This window comes from Oncorhynchus gorbuscha, linkage group LG19, assembly GCF_021184085.1.
Source record: "Oncorhynchus gorbuscha isolate QuinsamMale2020 ecotype Even-year linkage group LG19, OgorEven_v1.0, whole genome shotgun sequence".
NCBI classification, from domain to species: domain Eukaryota; kingdom Metazoa; phylum Chordata; class Actinopteri; order Salmoniformes; family Salmonidae; genus Oncorhynchus; species Oncorhynchus gorbuscha.
The window spans coordinates 76904219-76919528 of record NC_060191.1 but is presented as its reverse complement, the minus strand read 5'-3'; the positions used below and the strand labels follow the sequence as shown (position 1 = coordinate 76919528).

Below are 15310 nucleotides of genomic sequence, written 5' to 3'. Positions count from 1 at the left end.
TATGTCCTCTTCATTTATCCTACGGTTCTGACTTGGTGTACAGGGAGAACACTGTGAGAATGGCCCGTGTTCTGAATTCTGTCTCTTGTACATTTCAAAAGTGCTTCAACAAATAGTTACAAATACTCCGTCTTAGCTCATTAATGTCTTAATCAAAATGATGCCTCTCATCCGCTCATTGTCCCCTTATGCCGTAGTTTGTATCTCAATTGTCAGTAGTAACCATTTGTGCAAGTTCAACCATATCAGCTATGTTTTTTTTCAAAGGCAGTAAATGAGGCTGAATGGACCGTTTCCCTGCCAGACAAGGCTCCGCTGATAGGTGTAGTGGTGTTAACAGTGAATGATTCACTCCATGGTGTTGAAAAGAAAGCTCTTCCTTTGGATCAGCTTTATGTAGGCCCTAACCGTTTGTGTGCACCGTTTGTCACCGTTATAGTGCAATTCATGTATTGTCTGGTGTTGTGTTGAGGCTCTGCTGGGATGCATCTAAAACGTGTCCCCCCCCCACACACACACACACACCCCAAAATGTACATGCTAAAATCGCCATTGTATGTAACAATACAAAATCCTTTAGGCCCATATCAACAGCCGTATCATATGTACATAAAGCCTAATCTAATGACTTCACATCCGGTAGGACTCTCGCCAGACGCCTGGCGGCGCACTGTGTTCTATAACGTTAGACCGGGGGGGGATCTGGAGAAAGAGAGAAGAGGCAGGACGAACACTCCCTCCCTCCCTCCCTCCCTATCCCACTCATTAGTGTGCTACATTTCGCTGACGATCTCTCGGGGCAAACGAGCGGCGCAGGACTAGTTTCGCTCATCAGAAGAGATTTAAATATCATTCCGGGACATTTTTTCGTCTTCTTGTTAATCGTGGAATTGATCCTGTCGACTTTAAGAGGACAATTTGACTGTGATATCGGCGCAGATCAGTTTAGAAGATGGTTCGAGTCTCCGCAATATCGGTCCTTATTTTGGGCATCGTAGTTCCAGGGTTGGCCGGCTATATTGAGGTAGGAATGTAGTCCGGAATCGGACACGCATTGTATTTCTGTTGTCTTTCTTGTTTAACTTGGAATCACGGAGGGGGAAGCTCACGGGATTTACTGCGTACTCCCCCGTAACCCATACACTGCCTATATGTTCAACTACAGACTCCAAGCCTCTTATGGCTTTGTAACATTCTGCCTTTCTGCTACATTCTCCTACCATTTTGTATTATTAGGCTGATACATTGTATCATTAGGCTGATACATTAACATATCCGATTTTCTTGTCAGTTGTCTTGTCAATAATTCGCACTGTGGCTATTCGACATGGACTGTGTTTTTAAATAACTGTATTTTTATTTATAGGAAGCTTGTTACAATGTACTGAATCAATCGTCCTTGTATCGCCAATGTGTCGTTTTAAAATCGCATGTGTATCGCCTACTGTGTTAATTGTGGTAATGTGCGCTAGCACTGTTAAAGCCAATTCATGCTTACTCTGGCAATGCTTGCTGGAGGCTCCGTACAGCGGGTGTGACGCAATTGCGGAGGCTTACAGAGGCCAACTCGAGCAACATACTGCATAGCTGTGCGCCTCCCAAATGTTGTAACAATGTGAAGGGCTCAGTATCAGTGGCGTGTATTCATGGGTGCCAATGGGAGCCGGGCTTCCCCCAAAAATTGACCAAGAAAAAAATCAAACACACAAAATAATTTAATATTTTGTCTCTCTATTTTCATAAATGTGCTTCAAATCCCAAGAGGCTTAATGTGTCTCCAATGCAAGGGAGGCCATCGAGCATATAGCCTCCCATGATTAAAAAATAAATAGTCATTAATAGTCCTGGCACACCAAAAAAAGTATCAAGGGAAGCCAGTTGTAATTTGGCTTCAGACCAATCAAATCACAAGCAGAATGTCATTATTGACGGAAAATAACCTTTGTTGCTTCTCATTGTGTTGTTGCCCTCCGGTGGCTAGCTAGATAAAATTGCCCCTAGCCATGGATAGCCATGGATGTAGATGGTTAGCCATGGATGTAGATAGGTATTTGCACTTACTTAATTCTCTGTACAAACTCAATTATTTTATTAGGGCTATTCTGATTCAACCATAAATGTTTTCATTGTGTCCCTGTCCTGAGATAATTGAAATTCAATATGTAGCTAGATGTAGTATGCTAATGTTAACTAGCTGGCCTGGAAGTTAGGCTAGCGAGCGAAAAATGTAGCCAGGTAGCCTAGAACAACAACAGACTAACTGTGTACAACACGTTTAGGCAACACGAAAGAGGAGGATGGCATTTCTCTACAAGTAGGTTGAGTCAACATGTTTCTTTCTACACAGACACACAACCAGAGCCATGTCATATTTAACGTTGACTAAAAGGTTTTTGGCATCTCAGTTGTCCTGTATTAGACTAAAAGCCGAGGTGATTTAGATGTTGAAGTGGCGCTGTAGCTCCTGTTTTCTCCGTGGTTATAAATCATTTAGTAGTCTGAAAATGTGGGGAACGTTAACTTGCGAAACCACGCTGTAGGTCATGCTTTGTGGACTCCACCGGACAGATGTTGCTCTCTGGTTTTGTGATGAAACGAAGGTTGAATTGAATTGATTCTGTCGCTGGGTCTTCTTAATGTCTCTGCCTTTTAGGCCTGTATGTCACGGTGTCGAGGCATATCAACTAACGGGTTACAGAGTAAACAACACAAGTATCACAAGGTTGTACTATAGCTTTTAATTATATCGGTTGGTTTCCCTGGTGATTTAAAAAAAAACATTTTTACCCACGCATTGCTACTGCTCCGCATTGACATGATTGGTAGGTGGCGGCGGGAGATCCTGTATAAACACAAACTCACTTCCTTGACAACTTCCTTCACAACTTCCTTGACAACATCCTTAACTACTTCCTTGACAACAGCTCTGCTCCTGCTCCACGATGGGAAGTATGAGGTCTTCCTTCTGCAGAGGCCGTAACACAGTAAACGCAGTATGGCCACTGCAAATAACGGATTGACACTGCAGCGCCTTTTTTAATTAAAGGAAATTTATGCTTGATCTGTGTTTTTGATAAGGCTATCAGAACAAGTTCACAAAAAAACATCTTTATGATACCTTGTGAAGGGATTTCAATGAGTTTGAACTGTTGGATTGTGATCTGGGAGGTATTGGGGATGGATGTGGTCAATGGTAGGCAGACCGCGGGGGATAGAAGAAGGACGCCAGATTGGATTCAACCAAATCTGATCTGACAAACTGGATAAAAAAATCTGTCATGATTGATGTTCTGTAACAGGCTCATGCTGTGGTTACTAAAATCCGATTTGGATATATTTGGCTGTTTTTCTCTGCATAACATTTTAGAAGTTGTCCCCATTTTCAGGTTTAGAAAAAGTAAATGCTAAATACTAACTCTTGTTCGTATACACTGTTAGCATAGTTAGCATAGTTAGCATAGTTAGCATAGTTAGCATACAGAAGTCATTGTTGGTAGTGGAAGTAGTTTTTTAACAGTAATGCAGTTGATTTGATGACGGTGACCTGAACATTTGATTAGAGTTGACATCCCTACAGCATTAAACTCTGATTTTGTGTGGAATACATATAAACAGCCTAAATGCTATTTTTGCTGTGGTGGAAATGGGGATATTTGGGATTGAGCTACAGGTGGAAAAATGGTGCATTTATAAAAAAAAAAAATAGTTTACTTCGTGCCATCTTGGCTGAGCTCCGATGTCAAACACCAGGAAACGGACTGCCAACATCTCAGAAAATGTATTTTTTTTTTCATTCAGCCAGTTGCTTGTAATGAGCTGGATGGCTTTAGAGACTAGCCCGTTATCACTACGCGTGGTACGGTGCAAACCAATTGCGTGTAACCGCTGCCCGACGCAAAAGAAGTATGAACTCTCTGACCTCTACGGAAGCTGCATCGCCGTTAAATACTGTACGTTCACTGCAGAGGTCGGATTGACCATGCAGCTCCCTTTAGAATGTGATTCGGAGATGAAAGGTGACTTTATAGCCATGGTTTGTGTTTGATCGGGCAATGTGATCCGGAGGCTCCATACTGAGGGTCTGACGCAATTCTGGGGGCTTTTGCGGAGGCCAAATCAATCTCCTTACGTTATTGCCGTGCGCCTCCCACTTTTATTTTTTAAACGAAGAGTGCTCCGTATAGCTCTGCGTTGATATGATTGGTTGACGGTAGGTGAGGGTGGGACATCCTGTATAAACACAAACTCTCTCTTTCTTGACAAACAGCCTTGTCTCACCAAGTGCAAGCGGTATGAATGCCCTGAGGCCGCATCGCAGTAAACACTGTACGGCCAATGCAGATGCCAGGAATGCCCGTAAATTGGCTTTAAGACACGAAGGAGCCAGCGAGAGCGCAATGGCTCAGAAAATGTAGCTCAGTCCAGGGATGAGTCTTGCGTTGTACTCCGTAATGGCTGCTGTGGCAGTGTGTTGCTACTGCTAGATAGAATGAGGACGACAAAACGGCAGTTTACCTTAAACTAGCAGTCGTGCAAATCTTCTCAGTGTAACAGTTGGGGAAATGGGACAGTTTGGAGTACAACCTATTTATCATTACTGGATCCAGGTACATTTTCCCGAGCAATAGGTCTCGCGCCGGCTCCACGGTGTCTTACACAGGAAAGTCCGTCTGCCCCTAGTGCAGCTGTAAGCAGGCGGGTCCTATCTGCCTGTCTACCGCTCTAAACCAGGGTCAGAGTGGGACTGGCCTGGACGCAACATGCTTCTACAGTCTTCCTGACAAATATAACAACACAATGATCATTCATTTGATCTCAGACCTCGTCGACCATTCATGTCATTTCTCACAAGGAGAAAAAGCAGGGAATCAAGAACCGCCTGGTTTTGAGAGTCTGGTACTATACTTGTTTTACAGGTGACTGCCAAATAGAAAGTAAACACTTGAGTAAATGAGGGATATAAAGTATATTGAAACCAGAGGCTTCCACACCGGTGTTGTTCCAGAGTTAATTATTATTATATATATATTTTTTCCTTTATTTAACTTGGCAAGTCAGTTAAGAACAAATTCTTATTTTCAATGACGGCCTAGGAACAGTGGGTTAACTACCTTGTTCAGGAGCAGAACGACAGATTTGTACCTTGTCAGCTCGGGGGTTTGAACTTGCAACCTTCCGGGTTACTAGTCCAACGCTCAAACCGCTAGACTAGCCTGCCGCCCCAAGGTAATTAATATCCCAACATGAATAAAAATGCTGGACAGGCTATTTATTATTGTTCTTATTATTTAGGCTACCATGGCTGGCTAGGATGACACCGTCCACAGGGAACGAGTGGTCACTGACTGGTTTGATGAAAACGATGCCAACACTATTGCCATGGGCCGTCTCCGTCAACAGATTTCAACGCAATTGCACACTTGTGGGAGGTTGTGGATTCTGCTCCTGAGACAGCGTTTTGTCACCACTGTCCTCATCATCATCATCATCAAAACGCCAAATAATGTAAATTCTAGTGGTAGAATGGTGTCACATCCCTCCAATTTAAATTCCAGAATCATGGTGGTCCGACGGCCTATCAAAACACTTGTTGGTGTACCGTTCTTAGTTTGGCAGTTACCTGTGAAACAATCATTTTCTACAATGACATTAAGCCAATTCACTCTGGAAAGAAATCATGCTTTTATTTTGGCCTACCTTGTATTTTTCTGGAGTAGGTCTCACTAGCCAGAGACTGTACAGAATGGGAATCTACCTTGTATTTTTCTGGAGTAGGTCTCACTAGCCAGAGACTGTACAGAATGGGAATCTACCTTGTATTTTTCTGGAGTAGGTCTCACTAGCCAGAGACTGTACAGAATGGGAATCTACCTTGTATTTTTCTGGAGTAGGTCTCACTAGCCAGAGACTGTACAGAATGGGAATCTACCTTGTATTTTTCTGGAGTAGGTCTCACTAGCCAGAGACTGTACAGAATGGGAACCATGTACTGATCAGAAGAGAAACATTTCACCTGTCTGGAGTCGTGCTGCATTGGACAGAAGAACAGATGACCTTCTGGTCCTGGTTCTGCTCCTAGTTGTGTGTGTGTGTGTGATGCTATTGTTCCTTACAGACAAAGGTGTGTCTGTGTGTTATATCAGTGTGCTATATCAGGCTTGGGTTATGATGAGATAAAGATGTATTGAATTCTCAGAGCAAAGTCAACAAGCCAGGCGCTATACGACTGACTGAGCCAGCTATGAACAACATGCTGCTGGTGCTACACTGGGAAGGATTTGGGTATCACAGGGCCAGGCTTGGGAAGGATTTGGGTATCACAGGGCCAGGCTTGGGAAGGCTTTGGGTATCACAGGGCCAGGCTTGGGAAGGCTTTGGGTATCACAGGGCCAGGCTTGGGAAGGCTTTGGGTATCACAGGGCCAGGCTTGGGAAGGCTTTGGGTATCACAGGGCCAGGCTTGGGAAGGATTTGGGTATCACAGGGCCAGGCTTGGGAAGGATTTGGGTATCACAGGGCCAGGCTTGGGAAGGATTTGGGTATCACAGGGCCAGGGAAGGCTTTGGGTATCACAGGGCCAGGCTTGGGAAGGATTTGGGACAGTGTCTCCTGGTACTTGTTGTGTAGGCTACTAGCTGTTATCTGGGAGGGAAGGGTTTCTCTGCAGTTTCTTGCATCACAACCTCTCACAATGCTTGCAGTAGCGGGGGGGGGGGGCTGGCTATTGGGAATTATTGCTAATTATTTAACCAAAAAATCTATACTGCTGCACTCTGGGTAATAGGCCTATCCATTTGAATGGTTATGAATGAACATATTTTAGTATCTTTTATTTTATTGAACATAAAGGCTGGTCAATATTTAGTATTCTGTTCCTTTTTTAATGGAATAGTGATTGTCGTATGGTTAAATGAAGCCTTGGTGTCATCACTTCCTCTGATCTTTTAGAGGTCTCCGCGCTGGACTAATCTTTATGTTGATTGGTGATAAGCATACATCAAGTTTCCCCTTTTTTTAGAAGGGAAACTGAAGTCAGCGGGATCTGTTTGTTTTACTTCCTGTTATAAAAGACTCCATGTGTCTGCTTGCTGTTTTTCATGACATCACGGAGCTGTCCTTCAGGCCACGGCCTAAAATACATGACTTCATAGGGACAGAACATTAGATTTTGTAGCATAGGCGACCGAATCTATGAACATGCACTCGTTCATGCGGAAATATTCGGATCTGGTGAAAGGGAGACATTTTGGTAATTTCAATTAAAACATATACTCTTTCACACATCCGTACTGATTTAGACTGGGGCGTACCGATTTAGACTGGGGCGTACCGATTTAGACTGGGGCGTACCGATTTAGACTGGGGCGTACCGATTTAGGCTGGGGCGTACCGATTTAGGCTGGGGCGTACCGATTTAGACTGGGGCGTAATGATTTAGACTGGTTTTATCCTGCTGGTAATTTCTCTGGACTTTCTTTGTTCCTCTTTAGTTACAGAAACACTGTGACTCCTCCACTTCTGTTGTTACATTGTGCATTCCTGACGCCACGGGTCAACAGTAGTGCCCTACGGGGGGTCAACAGTAGTGCCCCTACGGGGGGTCAACAGTAGTGCCCTACGGGGGGTCAACAGTAGTGCCCTACGGGGGGTCAACAGTAGTGCCCTACGGGGGTCAACAGTAGTGCCCTACGGGGGTCAACAGTAGTGCCCTACGGGGGTCAACAGTAGTGCCCTACGGGGTCAACAGTAGTGCCCTACGGGGTCAACAGTAGTGCCCTACGGGGGTCAACAGTAGTGCCCTACGGGGTCAACGGGGGGGTCAACAGTAGTGCCCTACGGGGGGGTCAACAGTAGTGCCCCATCTGGGGGGGTCAACAGTAGTGCCCTACGGGGGTCAACAGTAGTGCCCTATCGGGGGGTCAACAGTAGTGCCCTATCGGGGGGTCAACAGTAGTGCCCTATCGGGGGTCAACAGTAGTGCCCTAGTGGGGCCACGGGTCAAAGTCGTGCCCTACGGGGGTCAACAGTAGTTCCCTACGGGGGGTCAACAGTAGTGTCCTAGTGGGGCCACGGGTCAACAGTAGTGCCCCGGGGGTCACGGGGGTCAACAGTAGTGCCCTACGGGGGGTCAACAGTAGTGCCCTAGTGGGGCCACGGGTCAACAGTAGTGCCCTACGGGGGGTCAACAGTAGTGCCCTAGTGGGGCCACGGGTCAACAGTAGTGCCCTACGGGGGGTCAACAGTAGTGCCCTACGGGGGGTCAACAGTAGTGCCCTACGGGGGGTCAACAGTAGTGCCCTATCGGGGGCCACGGGTCAACAGTAGTGCCCTATCGGGGGCCACGGGTCAACAGTAGTGCCCTATCGGGGGCCACGGGTCAACAGTAGTGCCCTATCGGGGGGTCAACAGTAGTGCCCTATCGGGGGGTCAACAGTAGTGCCCTATCGCGGGCCACGGGTCAACAGTAGTGCCCTATCGCGGGCCACGGGTCAACAGTAGTGCCCTACGGGGGGTCAACAGTAGTGCCCTATCGGGGGGTCAACAGTAGTGCCCTATCGGGGGCCACGGGTCAACAGTAGTGCCCTATATAGAGTCTAGGATACCATTTGAGATGCTTCATTGTCTCCTGGAATAAGGAGGTCAGCCGTTTTATAAATCTGCTTTTGCGTCTATCAGGAGAGTTGCAGCGCTCACAGCGGATTAATGCAACGCAGAATAGCTGACATTTTAAAAATGTTTAATCCCGTTCGGTGCTCGGCTCTGCGAGGGGAGCCGGGCCCCCTGACCCCGCGAGGGGAGCCGGGCCCCCTGACCCCGCGAGGGGAGCCGGGCCCCCTGACCCCGCGAGGGGAGCCGGGCCCCCTGACCCCGCGAGGGGAGCCGGGCCCCCTGACCCCGCGAGGGTGAGCCGGGCCCCTGACCCCGCGAGGGTGAGCCGGGCCCCTGACCCCGCGAGGGTGAGCCGGGCCCCTGACCCCGCGAGGGTGAGCCGGGCCCCTGACCCCGCGAGGGTGAGCCGGGCCCCCTGACCCCGCGAGGGTGAGCCGGGCCCCCTGACCCCGCGAGGGTGAGCCGGGCCCCCTGACCCCGCGAGGGTGAGCCGGGCCCCCTGACCCCGCGAGGGTGAGCCGGGCCCCCTGACCCCGCGAGGGTGAGCCGGGCCCCCTGACCCCGCGAGGGTGAGCCGGGCCCCCTGACCCCGCGAGGGTGAGCCGGGCCCCCTGACCCCGCGAGGGTGAGCCGGGCCCCCTGACCCCGCGAGGGTGAGCCGGGCCCCCTGACCCCGCGAGGGGACAATGGGAGCCACAGTCATAACCGCAGTGCCAGGGACCTCTAAATAACTCAGGCTATGCAATAAGAGACATTATGTCTATATATGACATGTCTATAGTTGAAGCACAACACAGGTAGCATGTTTTTGTACTTTACAAATCAAATGTATATTTGTATATGCACAGGTTACATCGTAGTGGACACAGTACAATGCTTACTTGCAAGCTATTTTTGCATTTAGTAAAAGGCCCAGAAATAGCATGTTGCTATCCTGTCAATAGACCTGTAGTAGGGTACATGTTGCTATCCTGTCAATAGACCTGTAGTAGGGTACATGTTGCTATCCTGTCAATAGACCTGTAGTAGGGTACATGTTGCTATCCTGTCAATAGACCTGTAGTAGGGTACATGTTGCTATCCTGTCAATAGACCTGTAGTAGGGTACATGTTGCCATTACTGTCTTGGGTTCAGGTTTCTAGTCCGACTGCCTTCGTGGTGTTTGGATACAGAGTTCATTAGAAATTCCAGTCATTCAAATGGTGAAATGCTGAATACAACAGGTGTAGTAGACCTCACAGTGAAATGCTGAATACAACAGGTGTAGTAGACCTAACAGTGAAATGCTGAATACAACAGGTGTAGTAGACCTCACAGTGAAATGCTGAATACAACAGGTGTAGTAGACCTTACAGTGAAATGCTGAATACAACAGGTGTAGTAGACCTTACAGTGAAATGCTGAATACAACAGGTGTAGTAGACCTTACAGTGAAATGCTGAATACAACAGGTGTAGTAGACCTTACAGTGAAATGCTGAATACAACAGGTGTAGTAGACCTTACAGTGAAATGCTGAATACAACAGGTGTAGTAGACCTCACAGTGAAATGCTGAATACAACAGGTGTAGTAGACCTCACAGTGAAATGCTGAATACAACAGGTGTAGTAGACCTCACAGTGAAATGCTGAATACAACAGGTGTAGTAGACCTCACAGTGAAATGCTGAATACAACAGGTGTAGTAGACCTTACAGTGAAATGCTGAATACAACAGGTGTGTAGACCTTACAGTGAAATGCTGAATACAACAGGTGTAGTAGACCTCACAGTGAAATGCTGAATACAACAGGTGTAGTAGACCTCACAGTGAAATGCTGAATACAACAGGTGTAGTAGACCTCACAGTGAAATGCTGAATACAACAGGTGTAGTAGACCTCACAGTGAAATGCTGAATACAACAGGTGTAGTAGACCTTACAGTGAAATGCTGAATACAACAGGTGTAGTAGACCTCACAGTGAAATGCTGAATACAACAGGTGTAGTAGACCTCACAGTGAAATGCTGAATACAACAGGTGTAGTAGACCTCACAGTGTAAGGTCACTGTAAGGTCTACTACACCTGTTGTATTCAGCATTTCACTGTGAGGTCTACTACACCTGTTGTATTCAGCATTTCACTGTAAGGTCTACTACACCTGTTGTATTCGGTGCATGTGACCTAAAGACATTTTGATTTGAGTAGCATTCTCATGTAGGTGTTCCTTTTGTCCAGGTAGGAAAGGGCAGTGTAATGGAGATTGCATCATCTGTGGACCTGTTGGGGAGGTATGCAAATTGGAGTGGCCCTTGGGTTTCTGGGATGGTGATGTTGAGCCATAACCAGCCATATCGTGGCTACAGACGTGAGTGCTGCGGGTCAGTAGTCATTTAGGCAGGTTACCTTAGTGTTATAGGGCACAGGGACTATGGTGGTCTGCATGAAACATGTTGGTATTACAGACTCTGTCAGGGACCAGTTGAAAATGTCAGTGAAGAGACATGCCAGTTGGTCAGTGCATGCTCAGAGTGCACATCCTGGTAATCAGTCTGGCCTTGTGAATTTTGACCTGTTTAAAGGTCTTACTCTCATCGGCTACAGCTAGTGCGATCACACAATCGTCTGGGATAGCTCGAAGCGAGCGTAGAAGTAGTTTAGCTTGTCCGGTAGACTCGTGTCACTGGGCAGCTCATGGCTGTACTTCCCTTTGTAGTCTGTAATAGTTTGCAAGCCACATCCGGCGAGCATCAGAGCTGTAGTATGTAGTATGTAGTATGTAGTATGATTCGATCTTAGTCCTGTATTGACGCTTTGCCTGTTTGATGGTTCGGAGGGCATAGCGTTTTGTTAATAAGCGTCCGGGTCAGAGTCCTGCTCCTTGAAATCGGCAGCTCTACCCTTTAGCTCAGTGCGGATGTTGCCTATAATCCATGGCTTCTGGTTGGGGTATGTACGTATGGTCACTGTGGGGATGACGTCATCGATGCACTTATTGATGAAGCCAGTGACTGATGTGGTGTACTCCTCAATGTCATCGGAAGAATCCCAGAACATATTCCACTCTGTGAAAGAAAAACAGTCCTGTAGCTTAGCATCTGCGTCATCTGACCACTTCCCTATTGAGCGAGTCACTGGTATTTCCCTGTTTTAGTTTTTGCTTGTAAGCAGGAATCAGGAGGATAGAATTATGGTCAGATTTGCCAAATGGAGGGCGAGGGAGAGCTTTGTACTTGTCTCTGTGTGGACTAAAGAATGTTGAGTTTTTTTTCCCCTTCTCCCTCTCCTTGCAGTACATGTAACATGCTGGTAGAAATGAGGTTAAACTGATTTGTTTCCCTGTGTTTAATTCCCCGGCCACTAGGAGTGCCGCCTCTGGGTGAGCATGTTCTTGTTTGCTGGTGGCCTTATACAGTCTTATGGTCTTACGGTCTTACAGTCTTAGTGCCAGCATCAGATTGTGGTGGTAAATAGACAGCTACCACTTGCTTCCATTTGGAGTTGTGTGACCTTGGCCTGTCAGTGTGTTTTCTGTTTACCAAAATGCTTCAATCAGAATTTGAAGCCTGAGGGAGGAAGAAGGAGGGAGGAAGAAGCAGGGAGGAGGGAGGAAGAAGCGGGGAGGAAGAAGCGGGGAGGAGGGAGGAAGAAGCAGGGAGGAGGGAGGAAGAAGCAGGGAGGAAGAAGCAGGGAGGAGGGAGGAAGAAGCAGGAAGGAAGAAGCAGGGAGGAGGGAGGAAGAAGCAGGAAGGAAGAAGCAGGGAGGAGGGAGGAAGAAGCAGGAAGGAAGAAGCAGGGAGGAGGGAGCAGGGAGGAGGAAGGAAGAAGCAGGGAGGAGGGAGCAGGGAGGAGGAAGGAAGGAGGAGGGAGGAGGAAGCAGTAAGGAAGAAGCAGGGAGGAGGGAGGAGGAATCAGGAAGGAGGAAGCAGGGAGGAGGAAGCAGGGAGGAGGGAGGGGGAAGCAGGGAGGAGGGAGGAAGAAGCAGGGAGGAGGGAGCTTGTTCAATCAGTGTAATGGAAAACAAGCCTCAGTCTTCATACTGTAAACAAAAACGGGGTAGCCTTTCCATTTTTTCTTTGCCCTGGGAACATGTCGTCATAGCCCTGGGAACATGTCATCATAGCCCTGGGAACATGTCGTCATAGCCCTGGGAACATGTCGTCATAGCCCTGGGAACATGTCATCATAGCCCTGGGAACATGTCATCATAGCCCTGGGAACATGTCATCATAGCCCTGGGAACATGTCATCATAGCCCTGGGAACATGTCATCATAGCCCTGGGAACATACCATCACAGCCCTGGGAACATGTCATCATAACCCTGGGAACATATCATCATAGCCCTGGGAACATGTCATCATAGCCCTGGGAACATGTCATCATAGCCCTGGGAACATACCATCACAGCCCTGGGAACATGTCATCATAACCCTGGGAACATGTCATCATAGCCCTGGGAACATGTCATCATAGCCCTGGGAACATAGCCCTGGGAACATGTCATCATAGCCCTGGGATCATAGCCCTGGGAACATGTCATCATAGCCCTGGGATCATAGCCCTGGGAAAATGTCATCATAGCACTGGGAACATGTCATCATAGCCCTGGGAACATAGCCCTGGGAACATGTCATCATAGCCCTGGGAACATGTCATCATAGCCCTGGGAACATATCATCATAGCCCTGGGAACATACCATCACAGCCCTGGGAACATGTCATCATAACCCTGGGAACATGTCATCATAGCCCTGGGAACATGTCATCATAGCCCTGGGAACATAGCCCTGGGAACATGTCATCATAGCCCTGGGATCATAGCCCTGGGAACATGTCATCATAGCCCTGGGATCATAGCCCTGGGAACATGTCATCATAGCCCTGGGAACATGTCATCATAGCCCTGGGAACATAGCCCTGGGAACATATCATCATAGCCCTGGGAACATCTCATTATAGCCCTGGGAACATGTCATTATAGCCCTGGGAACATGTCATTATAGCCCTGGGAACATGTCATCATAGCCCTGGGAACATGTCATCATAGCCCTGGGAACATGTCATCATAGCCCTGGGAACATAGCCCTGGGAACATGTCATCATAGACCTGGGATCATAGCCCTGGGAACATGTCATCATAGCCCTGGGATCATAGCCCTGGGAACATGTCATCATAGCCCTGGGAACATGTCATCATAGCCCTGGGAACATAGCCCTGGGAACATGTCATCATAGCCCTGGGAACATGTCATCATAGCCCTGGGAACATGTCATCATAGCCCGGACAACATGTCATCATAACCCTGGGAACATGTCATCATAGCCCTGGGAACATGTCATCATAGCCCTGGGAACATGTCATCATAGCCCTGGGAACATAGCCCTGGGAACATGTCATCATAGCCCTGGGATCATAGCCCTGGGAACATGTCATCATAGCCCTGGGATCATAGCCCTGGGAACATGTCATCATAGCCCTGGGAACATGTCATCATAGCCCTGGGAACATAGCCCTGGGAACATATCATCATAGCCCTGGGAACATGTCATTATAGCCCTGGGAACATGTCATCATAGCCCTGGGAACATAGCCCTGGGAACATGTCATCATAGCCCTGGGAACATGTCATCATAGCCCTGGGAACATGTCATCATAGCCCTGGGAACATGTCATCATAACCCTGGGAACATGTCATCATAACCCTGGGAACATGTCATCATAGCCCTGGGAACATAGCCCTGGGAACATATCATCATAGCCCTGGGAACATATCATCATAGCCCTGGGAACATATCATCATAGCCCTGGGAACATAGCCCTGGGAACATATCATCATAGCCCTGGGAACATGTCATTATAGCCCTGGGAACATGTCATCATAGCCCTGGGAACATATCATCATAGCCCTGGGAACATGTCATCATAGCCCTGGGAACATATCATCATAGCCCTGGGAACATATCATCATAGCCCTGGGAACATATCATCATAGCCCTGGGAACATATCATCATAGCCCTGGGAACATGTCATCATAGCCCTGGGAACATATCATCATAGCCCTGGGAACATATCATCATAGCCCTGGGAACATGTCATCATAGCCCTGGGAACATAGCCCTGGGAACATATCATCACAGCCCTGGGAACATGTCATCACAGCCCTGGGAACATATCATCATAGCCCTGGGAACATGTCATCATAGCCCTGGGAACATATCATCATAGCCCTGGGAACATATCATCATAGCCCTGGGAACATGTCATCATAGCCCTGGGAACATAGCCCTGGGAACATATCATCACAGCCCTGGGAACATGTCATCACAGCCCTGGGAACATATCATCATAGCCCTGGGAACATGTCATCACAGCCCTGGGAACATATCATCATAGCCCTGGGAACATGTCATCATAGCCCTGGGAACATATCATCATAGCCCTGGGAACATGTCATCATAGCCCTGGGAACATATCATCATAGCCCTGGGAACATATCATCATAGCCCTGGGAACATATCATCATAGCCCTGGGAACATGTCATCATAGCCCTGGGAACATATCATCATAGCCCTGGGAACATATCATCATAGCCCTGGGAACATGTCATCATAGCCCTGGGAACATAGCCCTGGGAACATATCATCACAGCCCTGGGAACATGTCATCACAGCCCTGGGAACATATCATCATAGCCCTGGGAACATGTCATCATAGC

General features: G+C 47.8%; 1 protein-coding gene across 10 annotated transcripts in view; it reads left to right on the top strand.

The window, feature by feature from the left end:
* Positions 1-746: 746 nt before the first annotated feature.
* The window catches only part of aplp2 (amyloid beta (A4) precursor-like protein 2), a 571607-nt gene continuing 557043 nt past the window's right edge, over positions 747-15310 (top strand). For 6 of the 10 annotated variants that reach the window (XM_046315945.1, XM_046315937.1, XM_046315939.1 and 3 more), the window contains exon 1: positions 748-1024. In XM_046315945.1, the coding sequence (XP_046171901.1) occupies positions 953-1024 (72 nt within the window). In that variant the 5' untranslated portion in view covers positions 748-952. Of the gene's footprint in view, positions 1025-15310 lie in introns of all 10 variants that reach the window. The other 4 variants (XM_046315944.1, XM_046315943.1, XM_046315940.1 and 1 more) reach the window with 2 other exon arrangements.